Raw genomic sequence first — 22,461 nt, forward strand, 5'->3', positions numbered from 1 at the left:
AAATTACAAAATTTTAAAGAAGAGAAAAAATAAAAGAAATACTAACCTTTAAATGTAGATTCACTCTTTTTTTTTCTTTTTTTTATAATAAAAAAAAATACAAGAAAACAAATAAAAGAAATTATTCACAAAAATTAATTCTATGAATTAAAATTACTTACCTCCCCGGCAACGGCGCCAAAAACTTGTTGTGCAAATTTTAATGTACTCGCAAGCGCATGAATCTATTGTAGTGTAGATCAATGGTGACGAGTGTCGATCCCACGAGGAGGTGGATTTTAATTATATGTAGAATTAATTTTGTAGATGGGTGGTTGGAATTGTGGTGGAAGTGATTTAAATTATTCTAAAATTGGAATTGAAATGGCGATAATAAATTCTAAAATTTGACTTGCAATGGCCAGAATAGATTGAAGATAATTCTATTGAAATGACGTACTTGGGTATTCGGATCCGCATCAACATGCATTATGGGCTAAATATTCCTTATTAATGCCAATTAAATCATGAGGGGGGAATCCACACCTCATGAACCACGCTCTAATCAATATGGTGCTAAGGGCTTATCGTGCCAAATAATAATAACCTTATACTAGAGGGCCGGTGAAACCAAGGCGGTACTAGACAAGATTAGTATTATTTGTCGACGAGAAGTCAAAACATCCACAAAAACTAGAGGGGAAGAGAAAATAAATTTACCAAATAAAGCCCATGACACATGTTGAAACTTCACCTTCAACCCAAGCTTGAAAGAAAATTAGCCACTCATAATTGAACTAGGGGCAAAATGGGAATTTATTAAAATACGAAGAAAATACAAGATGGAGAGAGAATTACAGAAATTGGATCCCAAAAATGGATTCAGAGATATCAAATTAGGGGGGGGAGGCCCCCTTTTTATAGATACATGGAGTAAATCATGGCCATCGGATTAAAAACAGTTTGGACGCTCAGGATTGCGCCACGTCATCAGTCAACAGTCCACGGTTTGACCACGCGGATGAACAGTAACATGGTTTGACCCGACTTTGAACAGTAACGCGGTTTGACCCGGATGAACAGTAACGCGGTTTGGTTGAAAATAATCCTGTGTGATGCATGCACCGTATGCGAGATTTTTCGTCCACTGATATGCTGCCACGTCACCATCAACAGTATATAAGAATTTTAGTCCAACAGGATCGTGACACCTCATCAGTCAATGCCACGTCATCGGTCCGTCTATGTGAACAGTGTCGTGAACAGTAACGTATACAGTACCGTACACGTGAATAGTATCGTACAAGTGAACAGTGCCATTTTTCCTTTTATGCTCCTTCTAAGGTTTTCGACCGTCCTGAGTTCAAAAGTGATGTCCGTTTTGCCATCTGATTTCTCGTTTATTGTGAAATGACTATGATGCCCCTAAAATACATAAAATACTTAATTAAAATAAAACACATGTAATTAAATAACAAGAAGGTTAAATACATAAAAGTAAGGGTTGTTAGTAAGACTTGAAATGTAAAATGACGGTTTTCTCCTTTATAAATATGCATTTTCTAACACTCAACACCTGCCTACAATTACTTTGGGTTAGTGTGTTAGCTGCAGGTTCTGTGGAGGGTAAGGTAAAATAGTTTATGAATAAATTAAAGAATTGGTGATATTGGTAGTTACGACTGAAATTGTAGAAGAGTTTTCTTCAATTTCTACCCAGCGAGTAAATGTGATATTTACAATCTCACCAAATGAGAGAGTAAGACAGCTTTGCTATTCAATATGTGTTTCATTAATTCACTTGGGTATTGAAACCCTAAAACTTTACTAACACACAAATTAATTAATTGATATAAGTTCTATTTTTTAATGCAACACCTTATGTCATCAACTTACATAACCATAACAAAAATCTTCAGTTACAAGATAATGCCCCATAATATAGAATATCCAACAATAAAACATGGCAAGAGGAACACTTGCAGCCTCAACTCCATACATCAGTTTGTTATTTGGTTAAGCACATAAGTTGTAAAAATATTTTCAACTTACTACGTGTGTTTTTTTACTAACCAGTTGTTCCCCTTCAGGTGATCGGACATAAACTCTATTTAATTTTTTACATATTTTATATTTTAAAATTTTGATTTATTGTAAACAAATAAGGGAGTTTGACACAATAAATTCTTAATATCTTAATATAAGGTATGACAAAATTGTATTTCCATTTATTGTAGACAAATTAAATTTGGCACAATAAATACTTAATCCATTATAAAATTAAAGGAAAATAATGATCATTTATATAATTAATCTTTTCGGCAATAAATCTAAATAAAAAATGGCAAAAAGAATTTATTAAATTTTATGTACTACTAAGAGTGGATCCATAACCCTAACTATTTCAATTTTCCAATTTAATTCAAATTAAGTTGCATAAGTTTTATTTTCATTTTTAGCAAAAGTAAAATAAACAAATAAATCTTTTTTCTATGTATTGATCTCGGATTCACCGAACTATAATATAACAAGACACTCTTATACTTAAGAGTTAAAAGTTTACTTTTAAATTGTGTCACCTAGAAGACTCTCCGTGTGTTACTATATTAGGAGTATTATATGCTTTCTACTTAATAAATTAAAATTTACAATAAAACATACTGACTAAAAGGGATGCATATATACAACACAATTTCTTTCAAACACTAAAATTATTGTTTTTTATTTCACACTTATTACTTTAAACTCTTATATGAAACAAATACGGACTACTAAATAACATGTCAGATAATTTTATTACTTCTTTAATTATTACAATTTAATTCGGGCTTCTTCTGTAACAAACTATACAACTCATACTTTCTATTACTTACAACAAATCAAATAGTGTTGAATATATTTTTCTCTTTCTTTTTTATTGTTTTAACTTATCATTCATCTCAATTAAGCCGTTATTTCTTGGTTGACGATTTACTATTTTTAAATTTATTGTTGTTATTATTACGCAAATTATCATCATCATCAATATTTTAATATTATTCTTTAAATAATTTTATTATTATTATTATTGTTCAAAATTAGCAATGACACGGCCTATTATTTAAACTACAAGAATCAAATTAAATTTATTTATTATTTCAAACCTCAGGGTTAAAGGGGAATTTTCTCCTTTTTTTCCCGCCAATTACTTTCGCAGTGCATTGCCTTATCTCTTGGACCCTCTCTTCCAAATATTTTCGTCACTTTTTTCAAAAATGGAATTTCGATCTTGCCCTAACCCAGAGTTGCACGCTTCCACCAACTAGTTTTCAACCAATAGTTGCATCCACCTGTTTGCTGTTAGTTTCAATGCATGTCTTCTTAACAAATGTTGGACCCATTACATGCGTACTTTTATCAAAATCTTTTTTCCTTGTAGGTTACCGGCCCATGACCTTTTTGTCCGGTTACCTCCAATTGTCTTTGTGTCACTTTTGCAGCCGTTAGATGATATCTAAAGGCTCATTCACTATAAGACAAACGACTGGGCTACCAAACCCCTGACGCAAATTAGTTATGTCCGAAAAATAATGCTATGCGGCATGTGATTGCAGGGAAAGACTTAGACAGCTTGATTATGAAAAATCATCAACGTTAACTTTGTTTAATGTGTGAGTGATAATGAGAAGATTGAATGTTTTTAGTCAGTGGTAAGATGCTTTGTCACATTCTCACAATTTGTAGATATTTTTAATAATTACAGAAGCCAGAAGTTGCCTAAGACGAAGTTGTCCGGCTTGGCGTATTCGACCTCACAACCCAAAGTGCATGAATAAATGTGTGAATAATCTTTTTTTTTTAAACTAAATTTTCCATTAACCATTATTTAGTTGATGTGACAAGCCACTACATGTCCAAAACCAAAAACCCAGAAAAGATCTCATGTGGCCCAGCCAAAAACCGAAAGAATTATTAATCATGTTGCAAAATTCGTTTGTCTCACTAACTATAGACAGCTCCACAGATACAACAAAATTTTTGAATTTGATTCATCGCTTTTTTTTTCCCCCGGATTCATAGTTAATCACAAAGAAAGGGCCACAATTGCTGTAACACTTGTGACGCCTAAATGTTTGCTTCCTATTCACAATCAAGCTTATTCATTTACTTCTCTTTGGGTGGATGCATATGTGGGCATGCAGCTCAAGAATCTTTCTCAGATTTTGGGGGTGGGGGTCCATGCTTTCAATTTCAAGATCCAAAGACCCATGTGATATCTGATGCATGCAATCAAACTCCCTCAGTGAACACTATCTGATTCACAAGCTTTGATTGATGAGGCCTTGTTACTTTGCCTTTTTGCTAAGGCTGAAAAGAAGATAGAGAGGCCTTTGGATTGTATGATTATTCATTCCCCACGTGAGCAAGGAGGCCTACAAAATAGCATTTACCTAACTTGACTCTCAAGGAAACTTCAATGATCTTGAGGCTTCCCAACTACACTTTGATGGGACCCCAACTAAGTTGAGCCTCGTATGATCAAAGTCCAGTGACTCGACTTCAGCGATCGGTGGTGGTAACACCCACTTTAATGCTGTGGGACGAACTAAATTAAGTCATAAAACCTACCCTCCTTAATCAGTCGCATGAAAACTTGTGATTAGTCAATTTGATTATTGAAGCTCAACCACAACATTTGATGAAAAAACAAGCATGGGTAACACTAGCACAAACATTGACCTTCATCAGGTTGGGAGTAGGGTTATTTCTAGAGTAACTCACAGATGGTTAAAAATAGGAGGTTCACATTATGCTCAATTGCTGCATAGCAGACGCCTTAAATCTAAATTCAAACACTTGATTACAGTAAGTTGGGCTTTTAACAATACAAAAAAGGAAGAAAGAAGAAGAATTAGCTTTCTGCTCGTATCGATTTGCCTTCTTCTAACATATGTGAAGGTTGACGCGGTGACTAGGATTTACAGGGAACAGGTTTGTGCAGAGCACAATGGAGACTAGAGAAACTAGCACCTGTAATCTAAAAGAAAATTTTCTTTCATCTAAAGGATTATGAGGTACCCTCACCAATCACGACTGTAATGACAAATCAATATCAAATATGGAGTTAAGCAGGTAATCTGTAATTGAACCAGTAGAATACGTTAAGGGCAGCAGCGGTAGTCACCTCCTGGTTTGAGCACCAATAAAAAGATCTGCTCGGTCATTACAGATTAGAAGACGAGGCTCTCGGTCTTCGTTTCTTTTTAATGGTAAAAATCATTGATTAGGATCAAAAGCTTCAAACCGTTTCTTAAAATCTTCTACCATCTTCGTTTCCTCTTCTTTACCAAGCATACAATTTCTCCAGTCAGCTTTATCAGCAATGTTCAGCAAGCCTGCCAAAACCTGCATAACATTCCATTAAATCAGTTTTTAACGTGGCAACTCCATCTCTGAATCCATGTTCCTTTGAAAATGGAAAACAGATATCCTTAACTTAAAAAAAAAAAAAAAAATTAAAATTAAAATTAGAATATGTAAATTCCTATGACTTCCATGAACATTAAAAATCTTGTGCACCAGAACATTAACAATAACTAGTCTGCGTATTTAAGAAATTGAAAATCATGATTTGAAAAGTCAAACAGGGAAGCATACTAATAAAAATCAAAGTCAATTTGAAATTAATCACTTTAATCTAGCATCAAAGGAAAATTATACTGCATACCATAGCTCCCTACTACTCCAGTGTAAGACCAAAGAGTCAGACATTAATTGATCAGTGATTTTCTATCAACTTAAAATGAAAAGAAATTCAAAGGAAAAATCATTGTTAAGCATTAGCTCCTTGTCCTTCACATGAAATAATACCAGATTTACACCAAATAAAACAACACACATGCAGCTATTCCACAGACAACAGGATAATATAGATGATCCTTGTGTAAAACATAGATGACACCCCATTTCTGTAAGATTTAAAAGGGCAATCAACCAGAAAATAGAAAAGGAAAAATGTATGGCTATCTCAGAGTTGCTTATATATGCTTACGTATTAATGTTACAGATTTACCTAGATGAGAAGGAGAGGGTGGGTACTGGAGAAAACTCATGGCTTAAAAACCATAAATAGGTGCGCAGATAATAAAATGAAACCACACTTAAGAATATAACATTGAAACTATCAGCCATATTGCATTGGAAACCATACATATTACTTAACTCACTTCCCTTGACATGTGTCCAGGCAGAAAATCAGCAAAATCTCAAACCCAGTAGTTCAATTTGCGTATCTTACCTCGCGTCCAAATTGAGCTGGAAATCTTTCGTTCTCCTCAATTAAATGTGACAGTACTGTACCTTCTGGGAGCTCCACGTAAAAGAAACTACAGTTCCTGTCAAACTGTGCCCTCAATGATCTTCTACCATCGGAACTTTTACTCGCTGCCCAAAAAAAAAAAAAAGAACAGAGATGCATGTAGAAGTTAAGGATACATCATATACTGCTTAATAAATTGGAACAAGCTGAACAATTCCTTATTGGTCAAGGTCACGTTGACAGAACACTCCCAGGAAAGAAAGAAAAGTAGCTGAAGATACTTTGAGCTTGTAATACATTTCAAGCTTCCATAACTTCTCAAGTCTGATTATCGGTTACGAACAGGCAATATGTAACACAAAATTCATGAAAATGGAAAACTTGAAGCATCCAGGTCACAATCCACAATAAAGTTAACATTAAAAATATGGAATACATACTAAAAATAATAAAATGAAACTCACATTTTGTGGCCAAAAATTTAAAACCCAACTTTTCTGCAGCCAAGTTAAATATATCTTGAACAGCAGCTGCCTTGGATGTTGGAATAGGAACAGCCTGCACAGAGGAAATAGACAATAAATGAAGAAAGTAACTGCTAAGATCCCATAAACATGCTGTAAATTTGGCAAGTATTTTCTCCACAATTAATTGGCAAGCAAATTAAAAAAATGTCAAACACTTACTATTTTGTTGGATAAGTAGAAAATACACTTATGAGTTTGTCATGTGCACTAACTGCACTAACTTATATTAATTATTACAGAGGGCAACAAGATTTGAATTTTTTCCAAAGGCATAACACAGAAATGAAAAAGTGCACAAGTGAATGTTATGTCCTCTGGAGAAGTTATATAATGAACAAAAAATGGGAATAGAAAGATGCATCATTGACTTAAAACATTATCTTCATATAGAAATAACAACTAATATGGTAAAATCAGCATGCATTTATAAGCAACTCATCCATTCACAAATTTAGACATCTGGTTGTCACACTTGTGGCATTTTCATTTAAATACCTGAAGATTAGCATGAGTACCGCGTTTGGAAAGCCACTCAAAGAAAACAGCTTCTTTCCCCTGGTTTTTATAATACATCATGAGGCTGTTCTGGAACCTACCAAGCTCCTTTTCACATTCGGGGGAAGTAGAAATGGTGTTGGGTACATGCTCAACAGGTATTACCAATACATGGTCTTCAACAAGTGGACCTTTGGGCAGCGCACAGTAGTAATATTCTCCTACACTAACAATCAGATGTGACTCGACACTGGGGCTTGACAAACAAAACCAGCATTCTTTTGATCTGCAATCAATCACAGGGCACGCCATTGACTCATCATTACAAAATTCTATAAACAACATTGAGTTACAAACTCAAAGCAGTGAGAAAATGAATGCAAACAATCTACCTATTAACAAAGCAAACGAATAAAAATGACATAAAACAGTGTAAAACAGAATGCAACGACCTGACAATTCCATATGAAGAGTAACTTCAGGGAAGCACCAACCTGTTGGCACTTGCATTTTCAGATCGATGTGTCCTCTGAGAGTCATCATTTTGTAGGCTGTGTTTATAGCTGCATTCTGGACCCTTTTCACATTTTCCTTTGATAATAAAATCAAGACAAACACCTCTCAAACACTGCTCTCTCGCATCAGTATCATGTCGAAAGTTGCATTTTTCCCCACGTGGGCAAGACCCAGAGTATATAAATTTAAAACACATCTTATCACCATCACCACCTCCATGTTTCTGTCGCTTTTGAGAGACATCGTATCTCCAATATTGTGAATCAGAAACACTATCACTCGGCCTCTTTGCAGCTTCTTTTGAATGAGACCCTTGATCCAGAAAAGTGTACGGGGATAAGGTAGTATTAGGTGTCTTCATGCTTATATCAGCCGCAGACATGGTAGCTGCTGGTGTAGGAGAAAGTGCATGAATAAATTTCTGTGAAGATGGTACAGAATCCATGAGTTATTAGAAGAAAAAAAGCTTATCTAAAGGTAGAAGCAAGTAGTGACAGCTCATTAGCATCAGCTGAAGCACATATCAACCTTCTAAGGAGAAAAAAAAAATGGTCCTAAAACATCTCATTTCCAAAGAACTTAGAGTGCAGAGTTCAGCTCAAGTGTGATCCCAATCACTAAAATATCTGATTCCTGAAATCTATTCAATACTTATTTTGCAGGTAAATATAACTATCTAAAAAGCACTTCTCTTATCGCACAATGCTCGAATACGAGGACAAAACACTCAGATACAAGCAGCTATAGCTAACTGAAGTAGTTGAGGGATTCTCAATTTAATCACCCGGCCATTCCTTGACTACAAAAGGAAAATTGTTAAGGACAACTGCTTATCCATGATTTTTGTTGAGTGAAAGAACAAGTGGGTGTTTTGACCATGTCCACTCATGTCTGACACTCTGTGATAGTCTTCAATAAGAATATGCCTTAATTGCTAATATAAGTTAAAACAGGTTGAGTTTGATATGCCATGGTTAGCACATATGTTTAATATCATAGATGAATACATACATATATATATATATAGAGAGTGCACCCTGCCTCATGTCTACAGTTTTTTACTTTGATACCGTGTCTCTGCATCCAGACTTGATACTCGTCAAAATCTAAAATTTCAGTGAGATAGTAATCAAACCTGTTTTTCTTTGTTTCCAACAGGGGCAAGACCCAAGAAGCGAGTCACATGCACAGCATCAACATTAGAGTAAGGCTCACGAGCATAGAATACACCCTTAGAACCTGCAATGTGATAGCTTCGCAGAGGACATTATTAATTAGAAAGATAAACCATCATTTATGTAGGATAGTAAAACTAAAGTTATATTCGGCAGTGGAGATGCCAGAAAGCAATAAAAGAGTATTGAAATATGCAATAGGACCGCATCTCAATTAACAGAAGCTGCTTTCCATCAGCCCAACTGTACACAGCGTAGATCTTGATCACATATAGACATAGATGATAAAAAAACTGATCCACTTTAAAATCAAAATTGTTGAGTGATTTCCTACAATCTTCTGCTAGCTACAAAACACTGTCTTTCAATATTAATACACAAATGGACTGGATATACATAATTCCTGACATTAGGATAACAAACCAGATACTAAAATTATATAGCAAGTGTCAAGAAACCATGACATCTTTCAAGGGTAAGGTAAGAGAGGGATGAAATGTGTTAGAGCAACAGGGATGTTTCCATCCCAAGAAGCATCTCATTTTGAACACCAATTGAGAATTTACACATTTTCATTTTATAAAAGCCTGAGAACCTCAACAATTTAACATGGGGTAGAGGTGCTCCATTACAAAAATGAGAGAGGCAAAATATTTTCCGAGATTTGAACCTTTTCAGTCTGTTTCATGATACAGAAAAGGCATCAAAAATCAGGAACAGAATGGTAAACTAGTGGGCTATCACGATATTCATTCATGCACATAGATTGATAAGTAGTAGTCTCCAAACATCACGTACCGTGGTTTGATCTCTGCCACCAACTCTGATACTGTACTATCAGTATTCGATGAATCTGAGATTCCTACTAACATATCAGATGCAGCTGCTTTGTTTGTGACCCCACTTGGCCATTCATTAGTGAAAATTGATTAAGCAAAATCAAGCAACCGGACCATGGAACTAGTAGAGGAAGAAAGTAGTATCAAAAAGGAAAAGCTACTAGAAAAAGGCACACAACATATAAGAAAGCAAGGATATGTTAAGAACAAGTCGACAATTCCAGGTTCCTCTGCTAATGCTCGCAATGCATCGACATCATCTTGACTATATGTACCAAACTGCTGACCTTCAGATGATTGCCTTCCAGATAAGTATGCCACAGATAAACCTAGACATGAGTGCAGTTGATCAGCTATGATGAGAAAATGATAATTACCAAACTCACTATTAGTGCAACTAGCAGTTTGGGTCTACCAAAGCCGTTAACATCTATAGAGGAATTGTACACGCCTCTATATTTGTTCTCAAAACAGAAGTGCTATAAACTGAGCCTGGCAGGTCTTTTGGCACTGTTTAACAAGCATTCAAATAGACAAAGGCACGATAGAATGAAAATGCAATTATTTTTGTTCTTTGTATTTGTTTGAAACCGAAACAATTATATTTTTTTAAATTATTAAATAAAAAAGGACCAGCAAGAGTGTCTTTCGGATAACTATTTGATTGATCTACTTTAGAGAAGCACTATAAATGCATTTTCAAGAAACATTTGGTAAACGCTTTTCCACAAAGTGCTTCTAGGTCAGGGTGTTATTGTAGGAAGACTCTATTTGGTATAGTTTTTCAAATAGAGATTATTCAAGAAGAACTTTTATAAAATTTTTACCAAAAATATTATAGTTGTTTGGTTGTTGATGAGAGTTTTATAAAAATTATAAAATTATTTTAATAGACAAAGTTTTTAAAATTATATTATGAAAAGAATGAAATAAAATTGTGAAATAAATAAATAGTATTTGAAGCTCTAAATTTGAGTTTTTACTGATAAAGGTAAAATAACTTATTTAATCTGCATAAACTCTACTCAAATGCAACCAAACAATATTAAAATTTTAAAAAAGAGCTTATGAGATTAACTAAGTACTTTTGATCATAAGGCATACTGCGCAAAGTATTTTTCAACAGAGAAATGCATTTGAAGGATATAAGATTAAGGGCTCAGCTAGCTACTCATAATCCATCACATTCTCATTAAACAAGGGGAAAAAGGAAGTCGAAGAGCATTACCGTGGAGGGTGAAGTTGCCGCTGCCTTTCAACCAGAACAAATTATCGGTGACTTTGAAGCCGTCCATCTTGAAACCTTGATTGGCGGAGTTCTTGGAAGCAGCAAGTAAGACCTTGGCGGCGCCGACGCCGTAGTCGCCGATGAAGTAGGTCGGGATTGGAATCTCAGAGCGGCCTTCCACATAGTTCATGAACTCATCCAGCAGCTCCGACGAGTCTGGAAAAAACTGGCCCACGCACAGAACCGCGTCGAATGGTCCTGCTGATTTGTTAACCTGGAATTTGTCAAATCAAATTACTATTTGCATTATGTATAATTTGAATTTTCAGAAAGATAAACAAAGTCAAAGCAGACCGATTGAACTCGCTTAAAGAGCTGATTGAGGCGCCCTAAAACGTCGCCGCAGAGCAGAATTCTAGGAGGAGACATGCGTGCTACTGCCTGTGCGAGAAACGGGTTTGCTTGGTCGGTTTGAGTGATCTCCCTTTGGGCGGCTCTCTGAACTCTCTGAATAGGGATGGCAACGGGGTCAGATATGGGTTGGATCTCCTCCCTCCAAAATCAGATTCATAAAAAAAAAAATTAAGATTGGTATCTGCTTCAAATTCGTCGTAAATTTATATTTTTCGTTTCATATTCAGTTTAAAAATAAATAAATATCATATTTACTTTAAATCTAAAAAAATTTAAAATCTAAATATATTTTAGATCTATTATGAATTTTAAAACTTAATAATAAAAAAAATAATTTTTTAGAATGAAAATTAAAGATTAAAATGTTTTTATAACAAATAAATTATATAATTTATCTTAAAATATAATAAATATTGTAGTTTATACTTTTATACCAAAACAATAAATAAGAAATATAATAAAATATTCTTTAAAAGTAATTTTACGAGTAAGATCAATTTAATATTCTATTGTTTCTTTCATCATTCTAATATCTATACAGATCCATCCTCATTCTTACAATATTAGATAATGACATATAAATAAAATATGATTTATATTCAGTGTTTTATTATGGTCATATTTAACTAAATATATGAATAATTATATTTCTTAAAAATTATTTGGCCAATATAGTAAAATAAATTATCAAGTTGTATTACTTGGCTTGTAATTTGAATATTACGTGTACATACTTTGGGGCTGGCTGACCTTTAAATTTACAAAACTAACCTTTAAATTTTAAGAGTTTAAATGCATGGTAAATACCACTAATATGCTATGAATAAAATTTATTATCATTATAATTCTACAATTATTATGAGACTTTTGAAATAAAATAAAATTAAAAGATTAATGAATATGGATATGGATTTAGATATTATGATAGATCCAGACTTGCTCTAGATCCGTCTTAAATCTGCACATCAATATCCAAATTTATTTTAAACCGACTTAAATCCGATCCGATTGGATTTGGATCACTTGAATCTTGGATAAAATCCAATCCATTGCCATCCCTATCTCTGAAGCTTAAACTGGTCAAATGGGCCAGTGGCATTTGGTCCGGGCTAATTCTAAAAGCCTCTTTAAAATTACACTATGGACACCCCTCCTAAATATTTTTTCAACCCACTTAAGGGGGGGCTACACCGCTACAGCAACTTATAATATAAACCCTTCATTTGTCCAATAGGCTTTTGACTTCTTTCACTGGAATAGAGCGAACAACATTCACCGTTTGCACTTGCCTTGCTATTGGTTAACAGATTTTAATATTATAAAAATCTTTCTAAATTTATTATATTAAAATAATTTTATTTTATAGTTATATAATTTACAAAATATTATAAATTTTTTTAATGTTATTTTTTATTATAGATGTTTTAAAAGTTAATTTTTGATTTATTATCAGTTAAATGGTGGTATAATATTCAAAATGAGTTTTTTTTAATTATTTTTCAAAATCAAGGAGTCTATGTGTACAAGTAAGCAAACCATAAAAGTATGGGAAGTTTACATAGCTAGCCTAAAAATTTTCAGATTTTTTGAAATTGGCCACTAATTTTTTTTTAACTATAGTTAGATAAATACAAGGTTTTTTGGTCTAAATTGTCCTTATCACTATCTCACAAAACTCTCTCTCTCTCTCTCTCTCTCTCTCAAAATGGTAACCCACCAACTCTCGCTCTTAAACTTATAACCCACGACGGCAACATCTAAGATTTGACATCAGAAACAATATAGCAACGTCATTAAACCACTCATCGACTTATTTTTAACGACAACATGTCTATTCTTGGTGACAACAGTGTGTCTATTTTTTGTTAGCCTTTTTTTTTATAGTATTAGATTAGTTAATCCTTTAATTATTAGAGTTTTCTTATGAAATTGAATTGATTTTACAATCGATTTCATGCTATTGGTTAATATTAGATTTGTATTGGAGAGTCTTATAAATAATTTCCGGTTAAAATAACTTATTTTTACATATAATGTATAGGACGAAATATGTGTGAAACCGATTATGTTATTACTACTATAATTTGCTTTGTACTATATGTTTGAGCAAGGTTGGATAGATTGAGTAATTTTTTTATATTGATTTGATCGTGGTTGGTTTGTGAATGATGATAGTGGTAGTTTGAGAAAGGTGGTAGGCTTACCTTTTTTGTATGGATTATTGTTCCTATCACACCAAAAAATGCAGCAACTATGCTTGGTGCGATGGGTGCACTCACCGCGACCGTGTTTAGTGTGACGTACTTGTTGCACCCAAACACGATATCTTTGTTTTTTTATTTTTTATTATAATTTGATAAATGGATAAAATTTGGATTTAGTCGCTTGAGTGCGGTAGTTTTGTAATAGATTGGTGTGCACCCGTTTGGTGCGAAAGGCATCATGTATTCCTTTATTCAGATGCCTATTGCACAATGGCTATCGCATCTATGGGCTATGATTTAGTACGACAAGCTTATGAGCAACAGGTGTTTATGCAACAAGAATTTGTTACACAATTTTTGAGTTTTCATCCCATTCTTCATTTTTATTTAAAATTTTATTTTTTTGAATAAATTTTTTCCAATATACTAAAAAGCAAACTAAGTTTTTTTATGAACCCACATTATTAGAAAAATGACATTTAGAGCACAACTCACATTATTTCATGAATTTGGCGATTTGTCGAGAGCGACGGGTTCGGAGATTTATTAAGTGATACTTGTTTGGTAATTTATTAAGAGTATTGGGGGTAAATTATATCCAAAAAAATTGTAATTAGTTAATTATGATAAAAAAGAAGTTGAGAGTGGTAAAGTTTGAATAATTTAAAAGTTTTTAGGTTATTTATGTAAATTTTCCTAAAAAGTAAGTCTAATTTTTTCCACAACTTTGTCAGAGTGAAATCATTTCAACATTTGTAATCAACAACTACTAAAGGTTCCTTTAAAAAAAAAACAACTAAAAGTTGAAATTTCCCTTCGTTCACATGATGCGAGTTTCCCATAAAAATGAAGTCTTTGTTAAAATTAATTAATTAATCAATTGTGTTCACACTATTCAGATAAGACAAAAGGCGAGCAGCTGGCCGCGTGTGAACGACTGAAAGCAGTCAACCATGTGAGAAACGTGAAGGTCAGAGCTGTTCATTTCTTTATAAATAAACAAGATGCTGTCAGCTATCACTCGGTGTCATGCACGGCAGTCACCATTTATTCGAATTAACCTTTGTCTCATTACTGCATTTTGCACCGGGCCGGCCAAAACCACACAGTTTTATTATGGATAATACTCTTCTCGTGAGTCGTGTCAAGTTACCGCAAAAAATAAAAATCTTATCTATTTTCTTGTATGCTATTAAAACTATCATATAATGATGCGTTTAATATACTGTATTATATTATATTATTTTAATATTAAAATATTATATTATGATTTATTATGTTAGTATTATATTATAATAATATTATATAATATTTAATGTTGCACTGTACTGTATTAATTTTTAATTAGACTATATTTGGTGTTGCATTGTATTGCATTATTTTTTTGTGATTAATTAAATTAAATAATTAGAAAATAATATTTATTAATACTTAGAAAAATAATAAATATAGAAATCTTAAATTGTAGAAATTTAACAATTTTTTTAGTAAATGTTAAAAATTAATGATTAAATTTCTAAAATTTGTATTATAATTTTAATAAAATAAAATTTATAAAATTTAATATTATAATTGTTAATATAAATTTATAAATTAATAAATTATTATTCAATAATATTAAATTATATTTTAATTTATAATATATTATTATTTTTACATTTTAATAAATTAATAAATTTATAATTTAATATAAATAATTATAAATATTTAAATTTGTATAAATTTAAATAATATTAATTTTAAAATTAATATTAATGTAAATAATATTATATTATTAATATATTATTTTTATATGAATCATTAATAGATAAAATAATATTATCATATAATTTATTTTTATGCTTTATTCATTATATTAGTATTTAATAATAAAATAATTTATTTTTATAATATTTTAATAAAATAAATTTGCCTCAATTGAGGCAAAAAGCTATCGCATTACGCAAACCCGAGGTTCCCTCGAGTTTACGTAATGCGGCCCCATGCCTCATTATGGTGCATTATGGTGCATTATAATACAGCATAATAAGATCTCAAATTTTGCCAAACATCTCTTTCTCGTGGGTTTGCGTAATACAGCTCCATGCCTCATTATGATGCATTATAATGCAGCATAATGAGGTCTCAAATTTTACCAAATATCTTTTTGATAATAAACTAATGTGAATAGTATTATAATATCATACAATTCCATGCACCAAACACGCCTTAATATCTCAAAAAAAAAATCTTTTTTCTACAAGTCCAGCTATGGTTTTAACCAACAAGAAAAATACAGTGTAAAAAACTATTTATCCCGAATGTTAACTCCAAATTTGTGCCCCGAATGTAAAACACACCGTTTTGTTTCATTTGCTTTTGAGAATCACCTGTTTCATTTGCTTTAACACTTTTCCTTCACACTTTCCCTTTCCTTAGCTTTTTTATATTACACATACGTTTCTTCTTTTCTTGCTTTTCTCTCTTACCCTCGCACGTTTTAAATTAATGTAGGAACAAAAAATGCTTACGAATTTTGTAATGTAGAGGTTCAATACTTTCACAAACCAGTTCCAATTTTACAGTTTCCAAATGAAATTTTGCACTTAGGATTTTTTTGCGCTGCAATGAAGTCTCTACTCTGCTTAAATGAAAACAATATGGAAGGAAAAAGTAAATGAAACAAGTGCTGCACAATTGGAGGCAATAAATGGAAAAAGCAAACCAAACACATTGACTGGCAATCAAATTACACAAAGCAAATGAAACACGTGCTTCTCAAAAGCAAATGAAACCAAACGGTGCGTTTTACATTCGGGGCGCAAATTCGAGGTTAACATTCGGGGTAAATAGCAGCACTAAAAAAACTAACCCAATTTTGTTTTTTTTTTTTAAGAGAATGATGCTTAAAGATTAATTAATGACATGTTTTGATTTGAAAAAATAAAGAGAGGAAAAGAGGAAAAAAAAGATAAAAAAAAGATAAATTAAACCAAATAATAAATTTGAAGTTAATTCTTTTTCCCTTATTTCCTCTTTGTCTCTCCTTTTCGTTCCCCAATCTCATTTCTTTAAACTAAATGTGGACTAAGAGTGCTTTGATGCAGCACTGCATTATATGATTGTACTTGATTGTATTAAAGTGCATTAAATATATTTAATATGGTATCACGTAAAGTGTATTCTAGATTGCATTGTGAATTTTAATATGTAGTAAATTTAATATAGGTTTGGTATCAAAGACGGGAATTTCCACAGTGGTACCAAATATTATATGAGGTATCAAATATGGTAGGGATCAGCGGCAAATCACACTATGGTTGGTTACTATAATACGGTGGAAGGTGGCCGGCAATAAACTGAATATTAGTTTATTAATTAACTAAAATAATTTTAATTAGTTAAGAAATATTAGTTAAACGAATTAGAGAAAAAAAAAATAGTGAGAATGGGTCCGGTCCGAAATTACCAACTTTGTGCAGACCATTGTGGGCACCAAACATCGTGCAAACCAATATAGACTTGTCTGCTGAGCACACCTCCCGAGTTTTGATGTGTAAACTCTTCACTGCCCCGTGAATTTGGACTACTGAAAATTTTTTCAATTTGGTTTTACTGAAATTTTGAAAAAGTAAAAGGGGTTATATATATGAATGTTTAAAATTTTATTTTCATCACTCTTGCTATTATATCAAAATTATTATTTTCCAAATTTTAAAAGTAATATTTACTAAAAAATTATGAACTTAATTTTAATTCACAGCACAATAATTATAGTGTTTAAATCACAACTCTTAAATATCAAAAAGTACCTTAAAAACATTTAATATTAATATTTTATTTGATATCTTAACTATTAGTTAGATATTGGATCTATGGTAGAATTATTATTTTTTCTTTTGGCTGAAAGTTGAATTATATGAACAACGAGGGACGGCTTGATAAATTGAGAGGTGAGGAGTCATGATAAATTTTGTTTATAGTTTTGAAAACTGATCGAGACTCCTCTGATGTTTATTCATCAAAACTCACGCATCATTTAAAAAATGGTGAACATGTTTTTTTACTAGTTTACTCTGATGTAATACAATTTGATCAAAGATTTCCAATGGATAAAATAATAATAAATACAAAAAAATAAAGAGTGTTATGAAATATTTATAATTTATGTGAAAGTTCATCAAATTAATTTTTTATCTTCCCATAAACAATCTTTAACCTTCTTATAACTCTCATTATCTCTCTAATTTGAAGATTATTATCTCTTATAATTATGATATATTACTTACCACTTTATGGTTGCACCATTATGAAATGAGACCTTTATTTCTTATTTGTATATACTTGAAATTGAATAAAATTCTTCTCTATATATTGTGTCTCTTATTTGCAGTGGTGGACCTGCACGTGGGCTGCCCGGTCTAGTTTAAAAAAAATCATTTACACCCCTTACTTTTTTAATAATTTAGTAAAATAATAGAGTTTTCATTTTATTTTCATATATGTCCCTAACTCAACTACCCTTACATTTTCATCAATTTAGTATAACAATAGAGTTTTCATTTTATATTTAAATATATCCCTAACTCAATTACCCATATGTTTTCATTAATTTTATATAATAATAGAGTTCTTATTTTATTTATAAATGTGTCCCTAAGTCAATTATATTATTTTCAATTGAAATTAGTGACTTATTTTATAAAATGATTAAATTATATATTTATTGAATAGATTGAAAACATTAGGGTGTTAAAATTTTATTACTGCTTTAATTTATTTTAAAAAGCTTCTAATTAAAAAATATATATGTCAATATAATATAACATCATCACTAAACTTAAAAGTACTGACAGAAATAACATATAGTAACAATTATCAATATTTTCATAAAATTTTAATGTGAATTTTCAGATTTTATTTATTAGTTATATTAACTAAGAGGACAAGTTAGAAAATAAAATTTGAGTATTTTAAGAGCTTTTAATAGAAGAATCATTAACTTCTAGTTCTTTAAAGAGAGATAGAGTATCTGACAAAGAAACAACTGCACCCAAATATCTTTTTGCTGAATTGAGTTTAGTTTAGTTTATTATTAAAACTTTTGATTAAAAATACTTTTACAATTTGAAAGGATGAATAAATTTTAATTATTTAATTTATTAAGTCAGGTAATTTAGTACTTCACTTCAAGCATAAAAGTTTTACTTTCAATTTTTAATTGATTGTAATTACATGTATTGATCTATTTTAATTTAAAATTCTTAATTGATTTTTTAATCCTTATATAATTACAAGTTATTATAGGTTGCAATGTCAAATTCTATAATTAAAAAATAATTTCATATTTGAGTTGTCTTTGTTTTCTACTCTTTTTTAATAATTATTTTTGTTTATAGTATATATTTAGAGAGATAAAGTTCTTGGTATTCCTCCTTATTTAATATACTTATTTCTACTTATAAATTTTTATGTTCGCTTCAAAATATAAATTTTAAAATTTAGCCCGGGGTAATATTAAACGCTGGATCCGCCCCTGCTTATTTGTTTTATTTCTTTCTCTTGCTATATTATTTTGCACTTAATTGATAAATAATTTAACACATTATTAACATCAGATTCTAACCACATGGGGAAGTATTCTAGCTTCCTTTACAAGCCATTATCTGCGTATTAACTCTAATTCTTATATTTTATTTTCAAATTTATTTCTTTTACCGATCTTGTATTTGTTTTAACTTATTTATAAGCCAATTGATTCGCCATGGTGATAATGTTTTGGGGCTAAAAAGTATTCTCTTGTCCTAAGTTTTTTTCCAATAACAAAATTGTACTAGAAACAAGTTTCTAGTGAAGCACCGTGGCCATTTCGTAAATCGAATAAAACAGAGAAAGGCCTTACTCCAACTTCCAGAGTAAATATCCTTAAAACAAAATCTCAGTAACCATCCTTCAAGGCAATCTCTTCAAAAGGTATAATTGAGCAATCTCGATTTGTTTAAAATTATATATGCATATTTATGCTCTATATATGCTCTGTAGATTTTTATTATTGGTATTAAAAATTCACTTTTAAGTTTGAAAATTGAAAACTATATAATGAAAGAAAATTAAGAATGTATACCTGAAGGATTGCACTTTATGTATGATGAAAAAATTCTTTCAATATATTTTTCTCAAGAACTATTTTAAAATTGTGATATTATTCAACATCTTGTCCATGAAGGATTGAAAAATTTTAAAAATTGTTATTTCCCTTCATCATCATATTGTCTCCTTGAAGTAGGGATGGCAATGAATTGGATCTGATCCAAGATCCAGGTGATCCAAATCCAATCGGATCGGATTTGGGTCGGTTTAAAATGAATTTGGATCAGATTTGGATATTGATGTGCGGATTTAAGACGGATCTAGAGCAAGTCTGGATTTATCATAATATCTAAATCCATATCCATATTCACCCATCTTTTAATTTTATTTTATTTTAAAAGTCTCATAATAATTGTAGAATTATAATGATAATAAATTTTATTCATAGCATATTAGTGGTATTTACCATGCATTTAAACTCTTAAAACTTAAAGGTTAGTTTTGTAAATTTAAAGGTCAGCCAGCCCCAAAGTATGTACATGCAATATTCAAATTGCAAGCCAAGTAATACAACTTGGCAATTTATTTTACTATATTGGCCAAATAATTTTTAAGGAATATAGTTATTTATATATTTAGTCAAATATGGCCATAATAAAACACTAAATATAAATCATATTTTATTTATATGTCATTATCTAATGTTGTAAGAATGAGGGTGTGTGTGTGTGGATATTAGAATGATGAAGGAAACAATAGAATATTAGATTGATCTTACTCCTGCAATTACTTTTGAAGAATATTTTATTATCTTTCTTATTTGTTATTTTGGTGTAAAAGTATAAACTATAATATTTATTATATTTTGAGATAAATTATATAATTTATTTGTTATCAAAACATTTTAACCTTCAATTTTCATTCTAAAAATTACTTTTTTATTGATGAGTTTTAGAATTCATGACGGATCTAGAGTATATTTGAATTTTATTTTTTTTTCGGATTTGGAGCAGATATAAATATTTATTTCTTTTTTGGATCTAGTAGGGGTGGGCATTTTACCCAATCCGACCCGACCCGACCCGATAAATTTCGGGTTCGGGTAAGATCGGGTCGGGATTGAAACCCGATCGGATTGAAATTTACAAACCCGATCGGGTTGTGATCGGTTCGGGTCAAACCCGACCCGATCCGAATACCCGATCGGGTTCCCAAAAAAAAAAAAAACCTAAGCTAACACTGCACATAGCACACAACCACACACACATATGCTGCTGCACAGCACACACACACAGAAGTCACAAGCTGCACAGCACACACACTGACACACACACTGCACACACATGAGCTGCACAACACACACAAACACTGCACATCACACACACACATGCTGCACACAGTCACTCAACAATTCACTCGCAAACCTAACACACACACACACGCTGTCAGCCACAACTTCACAAATCACAACTCACAAGTTCACTGTCAACTGTCAAACAACTAAACAAACACAAACAACTGAACAAGGCAGCCGCAAGTCTGCAACCAGCCACCACAACACGCGATCTGTAACTGCCAACTGCTGAAATCAAGATCTGTTGCTGCCAAGTGAAGTCGCGACCAGCTGCTGCCAAGTCAAACCCGTCCAGCCGTGAGCCGTGAGCCGTCCGCATCTCCGCAATCTGCTGCTGCCAACTCCCAAGTGAAGCCGCGATCTGCTGCCAAGTGAAATCCCATCCGTCTAGCCGTGAGCCGTGGCCACCGATTTGCTGCTTGAAGGCCGAATCCTCTCCACCCGAACCCAATTTTGAAGCTTTCCGGTTTCCACCTTCCACTTTCAAGCTTCAACGTTTTTCAAGTTTCTTAAGTCATTTCATGGTATATATACACTATATAATTAATTAATTATATATGCTTAATTGTTTATTATGTAATTTAGTAATTGATTATTATTTAATTGTTGTACTAATTATGTATTTATAAATATTAGTAATAAAATCAAGGAAATTTTGTTAATTATTGAGCTCATCAGAAATTTTTTTTTCATATATAAAAAGGAATTGTTGGTTGGTGGGTTTTGTTTTTATTTCATTGATTGTTATCGTTTGCTCTCTTTAGTGAATAGACCATAACAATCAAGCATAAAGGACATATGAAAATGGTGTTAGCCAGCGAATAACAAATTTTTTTGTTAATTATTAATAATTGAAATAATATTAATTGATAATTGTTAATAATAGTTAATAATTGACTTTGTTATGAATAAATTAGCACATTAGGTGGATTAAATATTAAAATTAAGTATTATGTTTTATATATTTTATAATTATAATGTGTTATGTAATTATGTGTACTTGTCCAGTAGCTTCAAGCTTTCAACCCTAAAAAAATTAATAAATTCAATTAATATTTTATTGTATGTTAATCATCCGTTAAGTTGTTAAGTACAAGTAACTTGGACTTGAAATTAAAGGATTTAATTTATAATAAGAAATAAGATATAGATAGACAAATAATATCATATTATTATGAGGAATGGGGAATGGGTAATTGGATATTATAAATTAATTAATTAATCATAAATTTCTTACTTTTTGTTTATGGAGCATGAACAACTTGAATTGAAATTACTAATTTTTGTTTATGGATTATGTTAATAATATTTGTGTTTTGATTTTTGAATTAATGATTATTAATTATTATTTTGAATATTCAGA

The 22,461-nt window shown here is 31.5% G+C and overlaps 1 protein-coding gene across 1 annotated transcript; it reads right to left on the bottom strand.

Annotated features, from left to right (window-relative positions):
• Positions 1-4,743: 4,743 nt before the first annotated feature.
• Positions 4,744-11,657, bottom strand: LOC102610476 (zinc finger CCCH domain-containing protein 64). The gene is made up of 10 exons (XM_006475395.4): positions 11,412-11,657; positions 11,058-11,331; positions 10,029-10,158; positions 9,789-9,908; positions 8,951-9,068; positions 7,794-8,236; positions 7,300-7,585; positions 6,742-6,835; positions 6,257-6,402; positions 4,744-5,364 (listed from the first exon to the last, which is right to left on the bottom strand). The coding sequence occupies exons 1-10, from the start codon at positions 11,484-11,486 to the stop codon at positions 5,236-5,238; spliced, it is 1,815 nt and encodes a 604-aa protein (XP_006475458.1). The 5' UTR covers positions 11,487-11,657; the 3' UTR covers positions 4,744-5,235.
• Between the last annotated feature and the right edge of the window lie 10,804 nt (positions 11,658-22,461).

This window comes from Citrus sinensis, chromosome 1 (assembly GCF_022201045.2).
Source record: "Citrus sinensis cultivar Valencia sweet orange chromosome 1, DVS_A1.0, whole genome shotgun sequence".
Taxonomy (NCBI): domain Eukaryota; kingdom Viridiplantae; phylum Streptophyta; class Magnoliopsida; order Sapindales; family Rutaceae; genus Citrus; species Citrus sinensis.

What these genes read in the sequence shown, in the direction of transcription:
- LOC102610476 (XM_006475395.4), bottom strand. Translation starts at nt 11,486, where the DNA reads ATGTCTCCTCCTAGAATTCTGCTCTGCGGCGACGTTTTAGGGCGCCTC. An exon ending in GTGGCAGAGATCAAACCACG is followed by an intron (nt 9,069 to 9,788) that starts GTACGTGATGTT and finishes TCCTCTGCGAAG; the next exon opens with CTATCACATTGCAGGTTCTA. An exon ending in CAGCTCAATTTGGACGCGAG is followed by an intron (nt 5,365 to 6,256) that starts GTAAGATACGCA and finishes AATGTTATGCAG; the next exon opens with GTTTTGGCAGGCTTGCTGAA.